This window comes from Lethenteron reissneri, chromosome 26 (assembly GCF_015708825.2).
Source record: "Lethenteron reissneri isolate LAM-NWPU_2019-01 chromosome 26, ASM1570882v1, whole genome shotgun sequence".
Lineage (NCBI taxonomy): Eukaryota > Metazoa > Chordata > Hyperoartia > Petromyzontiformes > Petromyzontidae > Lethenteron > Lethenteron reissneri.
In genome coordinates, this window is record NC_083804.1 from 14091773 (window position 1) to 14108373 (window position 16601).

The window sequence follows — 16601 nt, forward strand, 5'->3', positions numbered from 1 at the left end:
TTCCCCCGTACCTCCGCTTGGCACGGTTGGCTACGTGCGGTGCGCGAGAGAAGTTCAACGTACGTACGGACTCGCTCGTCCACCCTCCGCTCGGCCCACACTGCCTGCAGCCGAAGGCTTGAAGCCAGACGAGCTCATCTCCTGCTCACAGCACTGCAGAGCCCAGTGGTGGACATTCCACATTGCTGTGGTGGGCAGCGCGTCTATTCACGGGGGCCAACCACCATTGACTTACCCCCCCCCCTCCCCCCACAATGCGACGCTCATGGTTACCGGTGCGTGTGGCTTGCGGTTAACGTGCGGTCGTTGATTTTGTGTGCGGTGGCGGTGGCGGCGGTGGCGGCGGCGATGGTGGCGGTGGCGACGGGGAGTGCAATGGAGGAGCTCAGGGGCAGGAGGCCGCTGATCATCTCCCGCTCCACCTTCCCGAGCCACGGCCACTACGCGGGCCACTGGCTTGGAGACAACCGAAGCACGTGGAAGGACCTGGCCTGCTCCATAGCCGGTAGGGCCCACGCGCACGCATACACGCACACAAAGACGAAGATCCCCCGTGTAGCCTTAACATAATGTTGGCGCAAGTACTGTTGGCGAGCAGCACCTATGAAGGCCAGCACGGCACGCGATGCACTACAAACCCGGCGACGCGAGTTCGATTCCTGCCCGTGGCCAACACCAGTGACGATTATCTGAAACGGTCCTGGGCCTCCCCTAGGTCGACTCGCCTCAAACGAGTAACTGGTGCGGTGTGTAAACATCGCCACTAAGGGGAGACAAAGGCGGTCGGGCGTGGTGCTGGCCAACCCACCCTATCGGGTACCGTGCCGGCCTTCATAGGTGCTCGCTGATAGCACTTGCCCCAACAGTCTGTTAAGGTTATACGGGGGACGTTTGCCTTTGTGTGCGTGTGCGTACATCTGCTAGTCAGAATCAGAATATTTATTTATACTGGAAAAATCCAATGAGCTACAAAGCCTTTTTTTCACAGATGTCCAGTCGGGGCGGGTAAGAACGTTACAGTCAACGCCGTGCCACTTGGCCCCGTCCCGTGACCTCCTGCCCAGCGGGCGACCCTCCGACACTTCATCACGTGGCCTCAAAGTGCACCTAGCCTGGTGCACGAGCCCCGTGGTGACGTCACCGCCGCTTAGTGGCGAATGGCTGCTGCTGCTGCTGTTGTCGCTGCACCCGTCCCCTCTTCCCAGGCGTCCTGAACTTCAACCTCTTCGGCGTGCCGCTGGTGGGAGCCGACATCTGTGGCTTTAATGGCGACACCAACGAGGAGCTGTGCGTGCGGTGGATGCAGCTCGGAGCCTTCTACCCCTTCTCCCGCAACCACAACACCATCGGCGCCGCCGTGAGACTCGCACACCAAAGACAAAGATGCCCCGTATAGCCTTCGACTTACTCTTGGGGAAAGTGCCGTTTTGTTTCTTCGTACGCCTGTGTGCTTCAGTGCGCGCGTGTACGCACACCTGTGTACGCATGCGTGTGTGTGCGGGCGTTGTGTGTGTGTGTGTGCACCTATGTACCTGCTGCATGTGTGTGCGCACCTTTGTACGTATGGATGTTTTGTATTTGTGTGTGCGGACCTGTGTACTAATGCATGTGTGTGTGCATTTATGTCTTTGTTGTTTGCGCGCGCGTGCGTGTGCGCGTTACGTGTGTATACATTGTGTGTGTGTGTGTTGCGTTATGTGTGTATACATTGTGTGTGTGTGTGTTGCGTTACGTGTGTATACATTGTGTGTGTGTGTGTGCGTTGCGTGTGTAGCCCCAGGACCCCACGGTGTTCTCGGCCGCTGCTCAGGCTGCGATGCGGCGAGCGCTCCTCACGCGCTACTCGCTGCTGCCCCTCCTGTACTCGCTCTTCATGGGCGCTCACCAGAGCGGAAGCACCGTGGCACGGCCTCTCTTCTTCGAGTGAGACGGGGTCCCCCGGCCTCCCTCCCCTCCCCCTCCCTCCCTCCCTCCCTCCCACCTCACCGCTTCACTCCCATCACCCCCTTCTTCTCTCCTTACTACTGCTTCCCTCACAGCTTCACTCCTCCGATTAGCATGGTTGGCTACGTACGTTGCGATAGAAGTTCACTCCCATCACTCTCTCATAATCTGAACTCACTACTTACTCACTCCCTCCTTACTCCCTTATTCCACATTTTCCTCCCTCGCTCCGTCTCACCATCCACCAGCCTTGCACCCTTAACCCTGACTGTTTACTCTACTTCATTATTTTACTCTCTCCTTACTCGCTCACTCGCTCCCTACCTCACTCCCACTCGGCATCCTTTCTTCCTCTCAATTTTGAGTGAGCTCCCTTTTTCTTTCCTCCAACTCTCCATCCCTCACCCCCCTCTCATAACTTCGCTCCCTGCTGCCCTCACTCTCACCCTTGTCCTCAGTTTGACACAATTCTGGAAAGATCGCCCAATGATGCTTGATGTAAGTTATCAGCGAAATGTCGTATTCACATTGTAAATGTTGGGAAATTACTCTCCAAAACACTGGTGGCCTGAAGTTGTAATTAATTGGCACGTTTTGTTTACACGACAAACCTTACTAATTGGCCGTGTCCGACGACTCTCTCTGTCGGCTGAGATGACCGTGCTGTTGAGGTGGGTTGACCGGCGCTCTGCATCGGACGATACAAGCGTCTCCCGTGTCGGATGGGTCATCATTTACAGACTCCACAAACCGCGCTCCAACAGCAGAACCAAACTGATTCACCGACTCGTTTACACAAAACTCTCGCCGATCGACACGGGTCGATGCGCGAAATAATGTGGAGGGACGCTTGTATTGAGGAGTTCCCAGGACGCACTCAGAGACGGAGGTAAAGTTATGGACTTCGCCAAAGGTTGATTAGAGATGTTACAATCTAACACACAAGGGTACACAACTGCCAGGGGCTAGAGCTCCTATGCTGAGTCCTGGTCCCTACCCGGCTAGCTCCGGTCTCTCTCTCTCGTGTCGGATCGGTGACTCTGCCGACTCCACCGACCGGAGAGAGAAGCACCTCTACGGCTACCACCGGCGTCCTTCCAGACTCACGACTTCGCCCCTCTACCCCTGGTTCCCTCTCTCTACCCTTCTCACTCAACCCGTTCCCACAGTGCCCCTGCTCTCATCACGGAGTTTCCCTTAAGTACTCCACGAGACATGACGTCATCGCACTGGACGGCACACATGATGGCACACATGACGTCACGTCCCCATTTTACTCCTCTACACTTGTATGCGAAGGAGACGTCGTGCTGCTGATCTGGTTCCTTCATGCAAAGCCAACGTCAGTCAACGGCTCATCACGATCAGCGTTGCTCACGTAGCGTGTGTGCGTGTGTGCGCGTGTGTGCTTGTGTGCGTGTGTGGGGAGCGGTAGTGTAGCGGTTAGCGCGCTGCGCTATGAACCCGGCAACACGGGTTCGATTCTGCTCACGGCCAACACCAGTGACGGTTATCTGAACCGGTCCTGGGCCTCCCCTAGGTCGACTCAGCCTCAAATGAGTACCTGGTGCGATGTGTGAGTATCGCCACTAGGGAGACAAAGGCGGTCGGGCGTGGTGCTGGCCACCCACCCCCTCGTGTACCGTTCTGGCCTTCATAGGTGCTTGCTAACCGCACTTGCCCCTACAGTCTGTTAAGGCTATACGGGGGATCTTTGTCTTTGTGTGTGCGTGTGTGCTCAACGGCGCAAGGTTTCCGCATGACGAGCAGGCGTACGCCATCGACCGGCAGCTGCTGTGGGGGCCGGCGCTCCTCGTCTCGCCGGCGCTGGAGGAAGGCGCACGGTCCGTGCAGGCCTACCTTCCGGCCGGCACGTGGTACGACTTCTACACGGTACGCCGCACCATCGCGCACCGCACCACGGACACCCAGCGGTACGCTCCGGCCACATCACCCCCACACCCCTGGGAGGTGCTCCACGTTAAGTCTGTTCTTGCCATTGGACAGTCCTAATAATCTGCGCCGCAGATCCTATTAATCCTGTTAATAGGTCCCAGATTTCACACGTAATTTGGCTGAAGAGCATTTAACGTGGCTGCTCCCAGGTTTTGGAACCACCACAAAACTTTTGTTGCCTATTGTCATCTCCATTCTAGATTTGAAGCTTTCGTGACTGCAAGGATTCATACTCTTAGTTTTTTCGGTAAAGTCATGTAGGTAAAAAATTTTAATAAAAATTAATACAAATAAAATAAAATAAATCACGACGTTTCGGAGGCAAAACACAAGTCTCCGTCATCAGGTTGGACCGTCACAGCCAGATTTGCTGTATCAAGTGTATCACAAGTGTATCACAAGTGAAACACTAAATGTATCTATGAGCTAAATTTTGTTGTGAGAATTATTCTTCAACTGAAACAGTATGAATTGGCACAGTAAATCCCTTGTGCACCACGTGACAATTTAATTTGGCCCAGTCTGGTGGCAGAGCGTCTTCAATCCTCACCTCTTCTCTGTTGCCCAATTCCCTTCCTCTTTCCTCCCTTCGTTCCTCCACTCCTTCCACTCGGGACGGGAAGGAGTGATCCCGAAGTACCCCTCTATCGCTGTCGCTCATTTCTCAATCTCTGTAGCACCGCCCCTGCCATCGACAACACATTCCTCCTGCGGAGGGAGCTGGTAGGAACGTTGGGTTGCTCGGTCAATGGCCAGGTTCAACGGCGGCGTGGTGTATTCCGCAAATATGCCCGACTGTGAGGGTGGGCACAAGCCGGTGTGAGTAGGTTAAACGTTGAGTTTTGTAAGGGCACCACGGGGTGACCAGCCCCTCCCCACCCAGCCCCACCCCTCCCACCCCCCACCCAGCCCCACCCTCCCCACCCAGCCCCTCCCCACCCTCCCCACCCAGCCCCTCCCTGCACGACGGACGGACACAATAATCCCCTGTGGGCTGGTGTAACCAGGAGGTTCCTACCAGTATAATTCCATTCTGTGTCATCGTTTTGTAAGCTACGTCATAGAGCGACTTGAGTGAAGGCGTTCTATAAATATACATTAGAATAGTAGTAGGTTTTTACCCTTTTAAACTGGTACAAAACTGACACCTTTATTCAAGGCATCATGTTTGCAATAACCACAACACAAGTAGTCAAAAAAGCAAACAAAAAGAAGCAACTCTGATAATGATAATAATATGCACTGTCCTTGAAGTTGATTGGTCCACACCCGAGATGGCTTCTTTTTGTTTGCTTTTTTGACTACTTGTGTTGTGGTTATTGCAAACATGATGCCTTGAATAAAGGTGTCAGTTTTGTACCAGTTTAAAAGGGTAAAAACCTACTACTATATTTTGCCACTGGTAAAAGAGATCTCATAGAATACATTAGAATAATTCAATTTAATCAGATAATTACGTGGCCTAGTCCCAAACAATCGAGTTCTCATCAATGCTGGCAAGTGACACAGAATAATTGACGCGAGTGCGTGGCTTATTCTCGAGGTCAGCGAGTTCAGTCTGGGCACCCCCCTCCCTCTCTCTCCTCCTTCCCCCAGGGATCGGCGATCCGGAGCAAAGGGGAGAACTTCACCCTCGACGCTCCGCTCGACAAAATCAACCTGCACCTGCGCGCCGGCTTCATCGTGCCCCAACAGGTGAGCGCGGTGGCACTTCCCCCACCCCCCCACCCCCCCGCCCCCCCATAGGATCCCAGGGAGGTTCGCCACGTGGGCAGAGGTGGCCGCGATGAACCGAACCGCGTCTCTGATCCACTCGTCTCCCTCTCATGTCCCCTCATGGCTCCGTGCTGTCTCCCTGCGTTTCCTCGCATCTTCGCTCATCTGCCTGTGCTCTCACGCGTTCCATCATTTCCCCGCATCCCCGCCCCCCCTGGGTCCCCGCCACCCCCCCCACGCCACGCTCCCTTTTTCCCCTCCCGTCTGCCCTCAGGTCCCTGACACGACGAGCAGTGCGAGTCGCGGGAATCCCCTGGGCATCGTGGCTGCGCTACGGCCACCGGACTCCGACGAGGGTGACAATGGCGGAGAGGAAGAGGAGGCCCAAGGGGACCTCTTCTGGGATGACGGGGACACCCCAGGGCCCCTGCAGAGCGGCCGATACTGGGCCCTCAAGTTCAAGGTCACGCAGGTCAGGCAGGGGAGCAGCCGTTGGTGGATTGGGGGCTTGCGTAGCTGTGTGTACGCGTGCGTGTGTGTACCTGTGGGGAGCGGTGGGGTAGCGGTTAGCGCGCTGCGCTATGAACCTGGCAACCCGGGTTCGATTCCCGCTCACGGCCAACACCAGTGACGATTATCTGATCCGGTCCTGGGCCTCCCCTAGGTCGACTCGGCCAGAAATGAGTACCTGGTGCGGTGTGTAAACATTGCCACTGGGGAGACAAAGGCGTCTGGGCGTGGTGTTGGCCACCCACCCCCTCGTGTGCCGTGCCGGCCTTCATGGGTGCTCGCTAACAGCACTTGCCCCTACAGTCTGTTAAGGCTACACTGGGGATCTTTGTCTTTCTACATGCGTGTGTAGCGGTCAGCGCGCCGCGGTACAAATCCGGACACCCGAGTCGATCGACTCGGCACTTGCCCCAACAGTCAGCTCAGGCTATACGGGGGATCTTTCTCTTTGTAGGGCACGCTGCACTCCACCGTGCTGCATGCCGCACCCGGCACTCCACTGCCCCCGCTCGGCTCCGTCTCCGTGATGGGCGTCCCCCGGCGCCCCAACCGCGTACGCCTCAACGGAGGCGACGTCTCCTTCTCCTACACCAACACCACGCAGGTGACGGGGGGCACAGGGGGCACGGGGGGGGGAGGGGGGCACAGAGAGGGGAAGGTGATGGGGGGAAGGAGGGGGGGGCCGCATTTTAACACAAAGTTGTGGTGAATATTAATGCGAGGCCAGGGGGGAGGGTACAAGGGCTGTGGCGAGGGTGCTCACGTTGTCCCCGTGTCCCCCAGGTGTTGTCCGTGTCGAACCTCACCGTGCCACTGTCCGAGGCCGTCACGTTGGAGTGGCAGTGAAGACACGCGCGCAAGCAGATGCGCGTAACGCACAAATACGCGCACACACGCCTACACACACACCCCTACACACACTCCTACACACGCACCTACACACACCCCTACACACACCCCTACACACGCACCTACACACACCCCTACACACACACCCCTACACACACCCCTACACACGCACCTACAAACACCCCTACACACACACCTACACACACACCCCTACACACACGCCTACACACACACCCGTACACACACCCCTACACACACACCCCTACACACACGCCTACACACACACACCCCTACACACACTCCTACACACGCACCTACACACGCACCTACACACGCACCTACACACACCCCTACACACACACTTACACACACAACTACACACACCCCTACACACACTCCTACACACACACCTACACACACAACTACACACACCCCTACACACACACCTACACACACACCTCTCCACACCCCTACACGCAACCCCAAACAAACACCTACACGCACACCTACACACACACCTACACACACCCCTACACACACATTGATACCCGCATACACGCGCACGGACACACACGCACCTACACGCGCACAGACACACGCACCTTCACTCGCACGGAACTGAAATTCTCTATCGTCGTGTATGGCAAGGTGCCACGAGCACGTTAAGCTTGGATATATGAACCTTATGGCAGGACCCCGGGGTCCCGAATGAACGGAAGTCACAACAGTAAATAATGTATTTATTTTGGGCGCCTCCGTCCCACCACGCACATAAACGCCGCGACCCACCTGGCGCGGATCTTTCTGTTGTCGTGTCGTCGTCCAAGCGCAGCGGCAGCGAGGACGAATGCGCACAAGAGCTGAACTAGCGAATGCTGCACTCCATGCTCGGGTATGGGCAGGATCATAAGTCTTATCCAAAGCTGCTCAAACTGCCTACACGACTTAAGTCCTTTATTTGTCATCACGGGATGCATAATACAGTGAAACTGCTCTCTTCATTATTATTTGTGACCTACCAATCTCTGCAGCCAGGATCAATCGATGACAATCCTATTACCTGCAGATATTTAACAGATGAAATGCGTTGCACCGTTAATTCCTCCTGTTTGATAATACTTCTCTTGTCCGTATGCATCTGTGCAAATAGGTTTTTTTTGCGGTTAAGCCATAGTCCCCACATACCGCTCGTATCAACGCGGATTAGAGGAGCGGAGACTCACTACTCTGTAGAGTAACATCGGTATAAACGCTTGTTACAATATGAACAGCGCATTGTAAACGCGTACTATTTTATGTACTGTTTACAAAGCGTGTTCACAAATCCACACTGAGAAACGCGATGATTGACAGAGTGTATTCAGTTTTAAAGGCATAGCGTAACAAGACAACACTTGCCAACATCCTTTAAAAGAGCAAAGTTTTTGTTCACATTACAATATAATGTTTATGCGAGAGCCGGGGGCTTATGGGACCCCGGGGTCCCGCCATAAGGTTCATACAAACACACACGACTCTGTCGTACGTTCGTACGGTACGAATAGCCGAACTACGGCAGCGTTTCAGCGGCACGCATGCCCACCTCTTCCAAGGACGAGTCGGGCGGGGCACACAGCACGTAGAGTTCACTCTGGCGGAGGGCCCTTCTGGCAGCAGTGACGTGAGCAAAGCAGTTGCAGGGACCGTACCCCGATATACACGCACCTGTGTGTGTTCAAACAGAGCGGTGGCGCAGCGGTTAGCGCGCTCCGCTACGAATCCAGCGACCTGTGTTCGATTCCCGCTCACGGCCAACACCAACAATGATCTGAATCAGTCATGGGCCTCGCCTAGCTCGACTAGGCCTCAAATGAGTACCCGTTGCGGTATTTAAGCATCGCCACTGGAGAGACAAAGGCGGCCGGGCGTGGCGCTGGACACCCAGCCCCTCATGTGCCATGCCGGCCTTCATAGGTGCTCGCTAACAGCACTTGCTCCAACAGTCTGTTAAGGCGATACAGGGGATCTTTGTTATGCATACCTCAGTACGCGACCTTCAACACTTCATACCCAGCCCCCACCACCCTCCATCCATACACAGGTCTTGGAAGGCATTTTAGATAACGGCACACTGTGAATCACTCCACCATCACTGCATGGCTACTTTGACTCTCAGTCTCAGAGCAAAGAGGGCGTGAGAGCAAAAGTAGGAGAGGGAGGTGTTGCAAGAGAGAAGGAAGCATTAAAATGTCGAGTAAGAAGATTAATTACACTGGTCAACAAAATAAAAACATTTTTTTCTGGCCTGGACTTTTGCAGCTGTTTTAAACTAATTTCACAGGGTGCTGATTCCAAATCTGATCTCAGATTTGCTCTATCACATCTCATTTTATGCTATCGGCATACCCCATTTTCATTTATTTTACCCGGAATTAACTCACTTTTGATTGCAAGTTGTTGCGAGTCAGTGACTGCTTTAATGTTAAAATATGGTGCCGTATTTTTAGGATAGTGTGTTTATAATATCATTTTATGTAGATATCCACATTTATTTAATATTTTTCTTCCGCAGTTTTTATTGAAAATGCAATATTTGATATCTCAAAAACCTGATGTGATAGACAAAAACTGATGCCAGATTTGGAATCAGCACATTAAAACCGTTGGAATACCTTATGCCAGAAAAAGTGTGTTGACCAGTGTAAGCAAACGACATGCCTCCTCCCATATCTTGCCATGCCAGTCTTTTTAACACACCTAATCGGCTGCACGGCCTCCTTGGAGTGCGTCATTTCAGCGGCGTTGGTATCGATGCAAGCAAACTCCGGACCGGTTTCGACGTTCCCTGTCTCGCCAGCAGAGCCAGGCTCGCTTGAACCAATTGCTGCTGAAGTGGTCACGCACGTGCGCGGTACGTCCTGCTCGTTTTTAGCGGCATCAGGTGAGCGGGTATTTAAGCGTCTACCGTGAAGCAGACTTGCGCGTAGTGTGTTATGGTCGATGGTTAAAAGACACCCCGCTGAGTGGGCCGCGTCACTTTATTGCTTTCGCGATTACTCTTTAAAAAAATAATAATGAGGTTCGATTGAGGCTCGCAAACGACATCGCTCGCCTGTAGCCGTGGCTGTGTTTTGTGATCTGACTGCATGAGCTGCTGCCACGCCGAGCATCAAGCAAACCTGCTGGCATCAATTCCTCCGGTAATTTATTTCGGAGTTGCGCCGTCATTTTAAATTAGCCGCTTGCTCGTCCTTTTGACGCGTCCGTCCATCCACCCATCCCCTCTGTCCCTCTCTTCTACCAACCAGCCAGCCAGCCAGCCAGCCAAACTTTTGTCTGATGTAGTCGATGATACACGGCCGGGGTGGAGGGTGGCCGAGCGGGGTGGGGGGCGCGATGCACGAACGCGGCTCAACGCTGTGGGGGGATGCAGGTGGCATCACCATCGCACACATGGCCCCCCCCCGCAAGGCAGCCAGGTGGCCCAGGAATGCAGCCAGCAAGCCACTGGATGAAGGCCACCCACCCTATGCCGTGTCTCATCTAAAATGTTAAGTAATTATTTTTCGAGCAACTACTAGGACATGCATCTGGTAGTTAGGAAGGGTAACCAGATTAACACAGGAACAACAGAGTAATAGGATTACTTGTAAAATTGGTCAAATGATTACGACACTGGCTGTACATGGTAGAGGCACTGTGTAATTCGTAAGTGTGAGCATTTGTTTTTGCACTCTTAACAGTCCTGTCCATCACAAATATGCATGTGTGTGTATTTAGCACAGAGTGGCTGTTTTATAGAACTAAATCCCGTATACTGTGTGTATACATACATATGATGAAACGAAAGATGTTACATTTTAAAGCTGGGAGGAAACGTTCGGTTAACAACCGATTGGCGCCGAACACCACCCAAGTTATTGAGTGATCTTCGGCAAACTCGCATCAGCGTCGTGATGTTTGGCAGTCACTGGCCAGTTGTGATTGTCATGAGAGTAAGACGCAACGGAATGTGCACATCTTTTTGGTTCTTTCGGTAAAGTCACGTAGAAGGGAAATAATAACATTTTAAAGCTATTATATTATTTTATTATATTATTTTATTATGTTTTATTTTTATTATTTTATTACTTCCCTTCTACGTGACTTTACCGAAAGAACCAAGAAGATAAATCCCTGCAGTCACGAAAGCTTTAAATCGGAATGTGCACAGTTTCGCAAAAGTTTGAGCGCGACTCGGAGGCTCGCTGGCCGGAACGGCTGTGCGTCGCCTCGGTGTTCATTGAAAGTGCAAGATGACTCGGATGCTGTTGCTGCTGCTGCTGTGCATGTGGTGTATGTGAAGGGTGGGGTGGAATGTATAACACGTAGTAGTGCGCCTTTTGGCGTCATCTGGTCCAACACCATGTGAGACTAGGCTCTAAGGAAAGCTGTCTCGGGTATGGACCAATCAACTTCAAGGACAGTGCATACATCAGAGTTATGTTTTTTGTTTGCATTATGACTGCAGGTATTGTTGTCTTTGCAAACATGACTCCTTGTAAAAAAAAAGTGTCAGTTTTGTTGCCAGATAGAAGGGTAAAAAAACATCATTTTTTACTGACAAATGAGGTTCCAATGGCGTAGTAGGCTTTCAAGACCAATATCCATAAGAGAGTATTTTTTTGCATTAGATCACGTAAATGTGTCGTTAAACCCGCCACCACCCGACACATCCAATTCGTGAGGTTTTGCCACGAAAATAAAACGTGCCAATTAGTTTGCGGGTTTTACGACGCATTTAGATGTACACGCTCTAACCCAAAATATACTCGATTATGGATATTGGGAGTAGAATTCCGGGTGGCCACCCTGCCTGGCTGAACAGCGGCGCGAAGATCGTTGTTGGCGTAATCGCCGGTCATCCTTGCTGTGCTCATCGGTGAGGTCTGAACCAAATTTTGGGAAATTTTCGTCAGGAGCAAAGCGCGACTCGTACAACGATCTTGAACGTTGAGCGAAGGCGTAAAACTCGTTGTTGGTTCTCATCAGTGGGCCACTGGCTAAGTTGAGCTGTAATAAGTAATATAAAAAAAACTTTTTTGAAGACACGCTTTAATGAAATGTACCGTACGAGTAATGGCAGAACTCCACGACTCCAGGAAATGTTCGCAAAGCTTGCCACAGCGTAAAGGGGCCGTGGTGATTTACAGCCAACGTCAGTTGAGCGTGGACAATTAGACCCAAGCCGAAACATAACAAAGAAAAATTAATGTTTTTAAAAAACTGTTTTAATTTTTTTTGATGGAATATAGTATTGTCATCAGTATGACATAACTATACCAAGTTTGCAGTCGATGCCACATTGGGAAGTGGGTTAAAATTGAGTTACAAGATTTGAGGATACGGCAACAACAACAGAGTGAGTTCATAGAAAGCGTGTAAAAAGATCGTTTAAAATTGTTATTTTTTATGATAGAATATGCTATTGTCATCAGTATGACATAAGTATACCAAATTTGCAGTCGATACCACATTGGGAAGTGGGTTAAAATTGAGTGACAAGATTTGAGGATACAACAACAACAACAGGCAGAGTGAGTTAAATAAAAGCGTGTAAAAACGGCGAGCTTACTCATTGGTGATGATCGGCGAAGGCGAGCTATTGGCCGATACACATTGGTGTAGCAACTTGAGGGTCAGTGATAATTGTTTTTTACCCTTCTATCTGGCAACAAAACTGACACCTTTTTTTACAAGGAGTCATGTTTGCATAGACCACAATACCTGCAGTCATAATGCAAACAAAAAACATAACTCTGATAATGTATGCACTGTCCTTGAAGTTGATTGGTCCACACCCGAGACAGCTTTCCTTAGAGCCTAGTGTTTTTTGTTTGCATTATGACTGCAGGTATTGTGGTCTATGCAAACATGACTCCTTGTAAAAAAAGGTGTCAGTTTTGTTGCCAGATAGAAGGGTAAAAAAACAATTATCATATTTTTTACTGGCAAATGAGGTTCCAATAGTGTAAACAACTTGAGGCTCGTTTATTAATGCTCATCAGAAAGCCGTAACCACTGGTTTGGCAAGTAACTTGAGTGTATTCTGGTTAGTGCCTTTCTTTAGAACTTATTTTTGTGTTGAGTTTGTTGTCCTTCCCCACACCTCCGATTATAACGGTTGATGATGACGACGATGATGATGAAGCTGATGATGATGAAGCTGATGATAAGGATGTTGATGGAAGCAGCTGCCTGCAGTGGCACTTGGAATGAGATGGAATGAGGCGCTGGCCTTTCTACGTTACAGGTGTGTTTATGTTCGTGCCTGCGGCATTAACATAATTAACGTGATCATAGTTACAATTGTCATCGTCTGTTGTCACGGCTACTTTTGAGTGTGCATCTGAATTGAGATTAAACAATTACTGCTGTCTCAACAAAGTCATGCGGGTGAAAAGAAACTGCTGTTTTAATTCCGATTTCCTGTATTCATTAATCTAATAATGACTCATAATTATGCTTTGTTCATTTTGTGGTCACGTCTCGTTTGGGACAAAATAAGCATTTAATGTTGTCATTCAAGTAAAAATCGAAAGGACTGCGTTGATTCGTGGTAGCGGTGTACTGAGCAAACGCACCACCACAAATAAAATAACTGTTCCTTAAAACTGAAACATACAGCACTGGTAAGACTGACGTTTTCGTTAATGGCCCTTCAGAGCAGAGAGGGCCAACCCTAATCATAGCCACATAGCCTCAATCATAGCCCCAATCATAGCCCCAATCATAGCCCTAATAACCATGACCCCCACCCCCCTGCACCTCTGAGTAGCAAGGTTGGCTGTGTACGGTGCGAAAGAACTTCAACATACATAACCACAAACTCGAGCCCTCACTAAAGTCCTACTCCTAACACTTAATTCAAACTCTATCCCTAATCCTAACCATTAAATACAAATCCCTAACCATAGCCATAATCCTTAGACGCTCAACCTAACTATAGCTGTAATATTAACTATTAACCCAAACTCGACATCTGCCCATATCCTATGTAACTACCCAGAACTCTATCTGCCATTTTAGCCTTTACCCGAGATCTTTCCTCGGTAAACCCTCACGCCAGCCTTAACCCGAACAAGAATTCTAACTCCTAAACCTAGGCTTGATCGTCGTCTTCACCGCGTAGCCCTAACTGTAGCCTTAACCCCCCCTAACCATAGTCCTTCGCCTCGATCTTTTCAGCGTTAATTGATGCCCTGTGTCCCAAACCAACGATAGCACGAGTCATAAGCTCAGATCTCGAGCTTTACTTACCATGTATGCCGGTGGCATGGTCCAATTATTTTTTAAAGTACCTGCAATTCACCAAGTTGGAATTCTGTTCTTGCGCACGATGGCAGCAGCAGTGTGGCACGGGGGGCTAAATGTCAACGTCGATCTGATGGCCACAACGAGAGGGTTTCAGGAGAGAGAGGAGACAGCGAGTTCGTGTAGTTTTGCTGTTCCCCCTCCACTTACAGGGTTCATAGTTTGGGTTGCATGGCCAAAATTTGCACGGCTGTCGATTATCTACACGTAGCCACATCGCGCCCCACTACCAAACTCCTGTCTTCCTCCGTTGATGATTTCATACATTTGTAATAACCCTCCCGGAGACGGCTTCGGAATCAGTCCTTTATTTCCACTTCCAATACACTTGCTCACTCACTCTCCGTTGCTGGCAGACAACGGAGAGAGGACAGACTACACACTCAGTCCTCTCCGCGCACGTGGCAACCCCCCAGCCCGCGTCCGCGCGTGACCCTGCTCCTGTTAGTTTCAGTCTGCTCGCGATCGTTCCCTCTCGCTCGCTCTTAAGACCTTCGTCACGTGGTTCCCCCAGCCAATCATGTATGGACAGCTCTCACCATTCTCGATGGTTCCCTGTCAATCCCGGGACCACGCCCCTCATCCGGCTCCCCATTCGCTGGGGCCCCGAATGGCTAGGCCAATCACTTCCGATGACCTGTCGTGATGACGCATGGGCCATGGTCCCAATCTCAACCCTTATTGGCTACGAGCAGGACCGGCAAGCCAATCCCCACGTGAACCCTCTATGGCTGTTATTACACATTCATCGCGCATACATTCAGCGAAGGACCATTGCACACTGGGACGTGTGACCTCTTGCGACAGCGTTCGCATAAACTGCTTCTATTGCCATGCAGTACCGGTGTAGCGAGTGATTTGTGTGATCCACATTCTTATGTTTTTTCGGTAAAGTCACGTAGGTAAAAAAATTCAATTTAAATTAATAAAAGCAAAATAAAATAAAAAATCACACGTTTCGGAGGCAACACAAGTCTCCGTCATCAGGTGAGACCGTCACAGCTAAAATTACTGCATCAAGTGATCCACGTATCACAGGAGGGGCGACCACGGGTGCGGTGTCATTTTTAGAGTCCACTTGGAACGTCGACCGCCAATTGAAGTGCGCAATTTGCTGGAGTTCTGCGCAGCACGAAGACGGCGCGACGTGTCCACGGAGCGACACAGCCGTCGCCCTCGAAGTCACCTCTCGATCGCAGATCCAACGGTGACATTTCTGACAAAGTCGAAAACATCGGACGCCAAGAAGAAGGCGCCTTCGGCATCGCGTGTGGACGGACTGCAGCCAATCCTAATCGGCTTGAAGCGATGTCCAGGCCTCCGCATCATGCAACAACAAAACTGAGAAAACACAGCACTGGTAGACTCAATTGGGTGCCCAGACTTAACGGTTTCTGGGTCCGAATGCGGTTAAGACAATTCATTATTACCGAGGCCAGGCCGATTCGGCGAATAACCTCAGGTCTACGTCGTCCAATCAGTGGTCTGTGCAGATCCCAGGGAGACATTCCTGCCACTTGATGACGCAGGGTGCTTCTGGAGGGTTGAAGTCCAAGTTCCGGACTTTTTTTTTGTGCCATGAACCATGAAAAATAATGTCTTGCATTGTTGTGGAACAAGTTCAGGAGAACTGGTGTCAGTGTTTCAGGCTTCTCAACAAACAAAGCTGCATCGTCATCGTAGTGTTCTTATTTTAATTTATATACCTGTCAACTCCTTACCAGTGCCCTGCCTTATTACAGACCAGTTCAGACCTTATTAGTCACGCCGTGCCCTTATAAATCTCAACGTTCATCCTACAAAGTCCCATCGCAAGGGAGAAGCACAAACAAATAGACAACACAAATGTTGCCCGTATTGAAACGGCTGTACTCCGTGTGGACCTGAAAACTAAATTTCCCTTTACAAGACTACGGGGTAAACCGGTATGCGTTCACAGGTATGAATTTATATAGCGCCTTGACCAATGAGCCAATCGTACAGCAGAATAGTTTGATGAGGATGGTGGTAGCACGTGAATATGACGGCGCGTGATATAAACAATGATGAAAGTGACATTGAGTGGTTATTCATAACGAGTGAGTGTGATGATGAATGGGTAGGTAAAGTCGGGAAGACGGATGGAGTTAGTGATGGGGAAGGGAGTGGCGAGGGGATTTTGGAGCAAGCGAGAGAAAACAAGGACGTTTTAAAAGGAAGAACAACATTTTTACCGTGATGCTGATTGTTTAAGTTGTATTCTTAGGTTTTTTCGGTAAAGTCACGTAGGTAAAAAAAATTTAATTAATAAAAGT

The 16601-nt window shown here is 50.6% G+C and overlaps 1 protein-coding gene and 1 long non-coding RNA gene across 3 annotated transcripts in view; one reads left to right on the forward strand and one right to left on the reverse strand.

Annotated features, from left to right (window-relative positions):
- The window catches only part of LOC133347986 (lysosomal alpha-glucosidase-like), a 31834-nt gene extending 18221 nt beyond the window's left edge, over positions 1–13613 (forward strand). For both annotated transcript variants that reach the window (XM_061560759.1, XM_061560758.1), the window contains exons 14-21: positions 372–505; positions 1206–1357; positions 1775–1923; positions 3696–3837; positions 5497–5595; positions 5891–6088; positions 6581–6730; positions 6910–13613. In XM_061560759.1, coding sequence (XP_061416743.1) covers positions 372–505; positions 1206–1357; positions 1775–1923; positions 3696–3837; positions 5497–5595; positions 5891–6088; positions 6581–6730; positions 6910–6972 — 1087 coding nt within the window. In that variant the 3' untranslated portion in view covers positions 6973–13613. The remainder of the gene's footprint in view (positions 1–371; positions 506–1205; positions 1358–1774; positions 1924–3695; positions 3838–5496; positions 5596–5890; positions 6089–6580; positions 6731–6909) is intronic.
- Positions 6578–14751, reverse strand: LOC133348090 (uncharacterized). The gene is made up of 3 exons (XR_009755768.1): positions 14295–14751; positions 8558–8679; positions 6578–6711 (listed from the first exon to the last, which is right to left on the reverse strand). It is a non-coding gene; the product is annotated as an uncharacterized LOC133348090 (long non-coding RNA).
- Positions 14752–16601: the final 1850 nt, after the last annotated feature.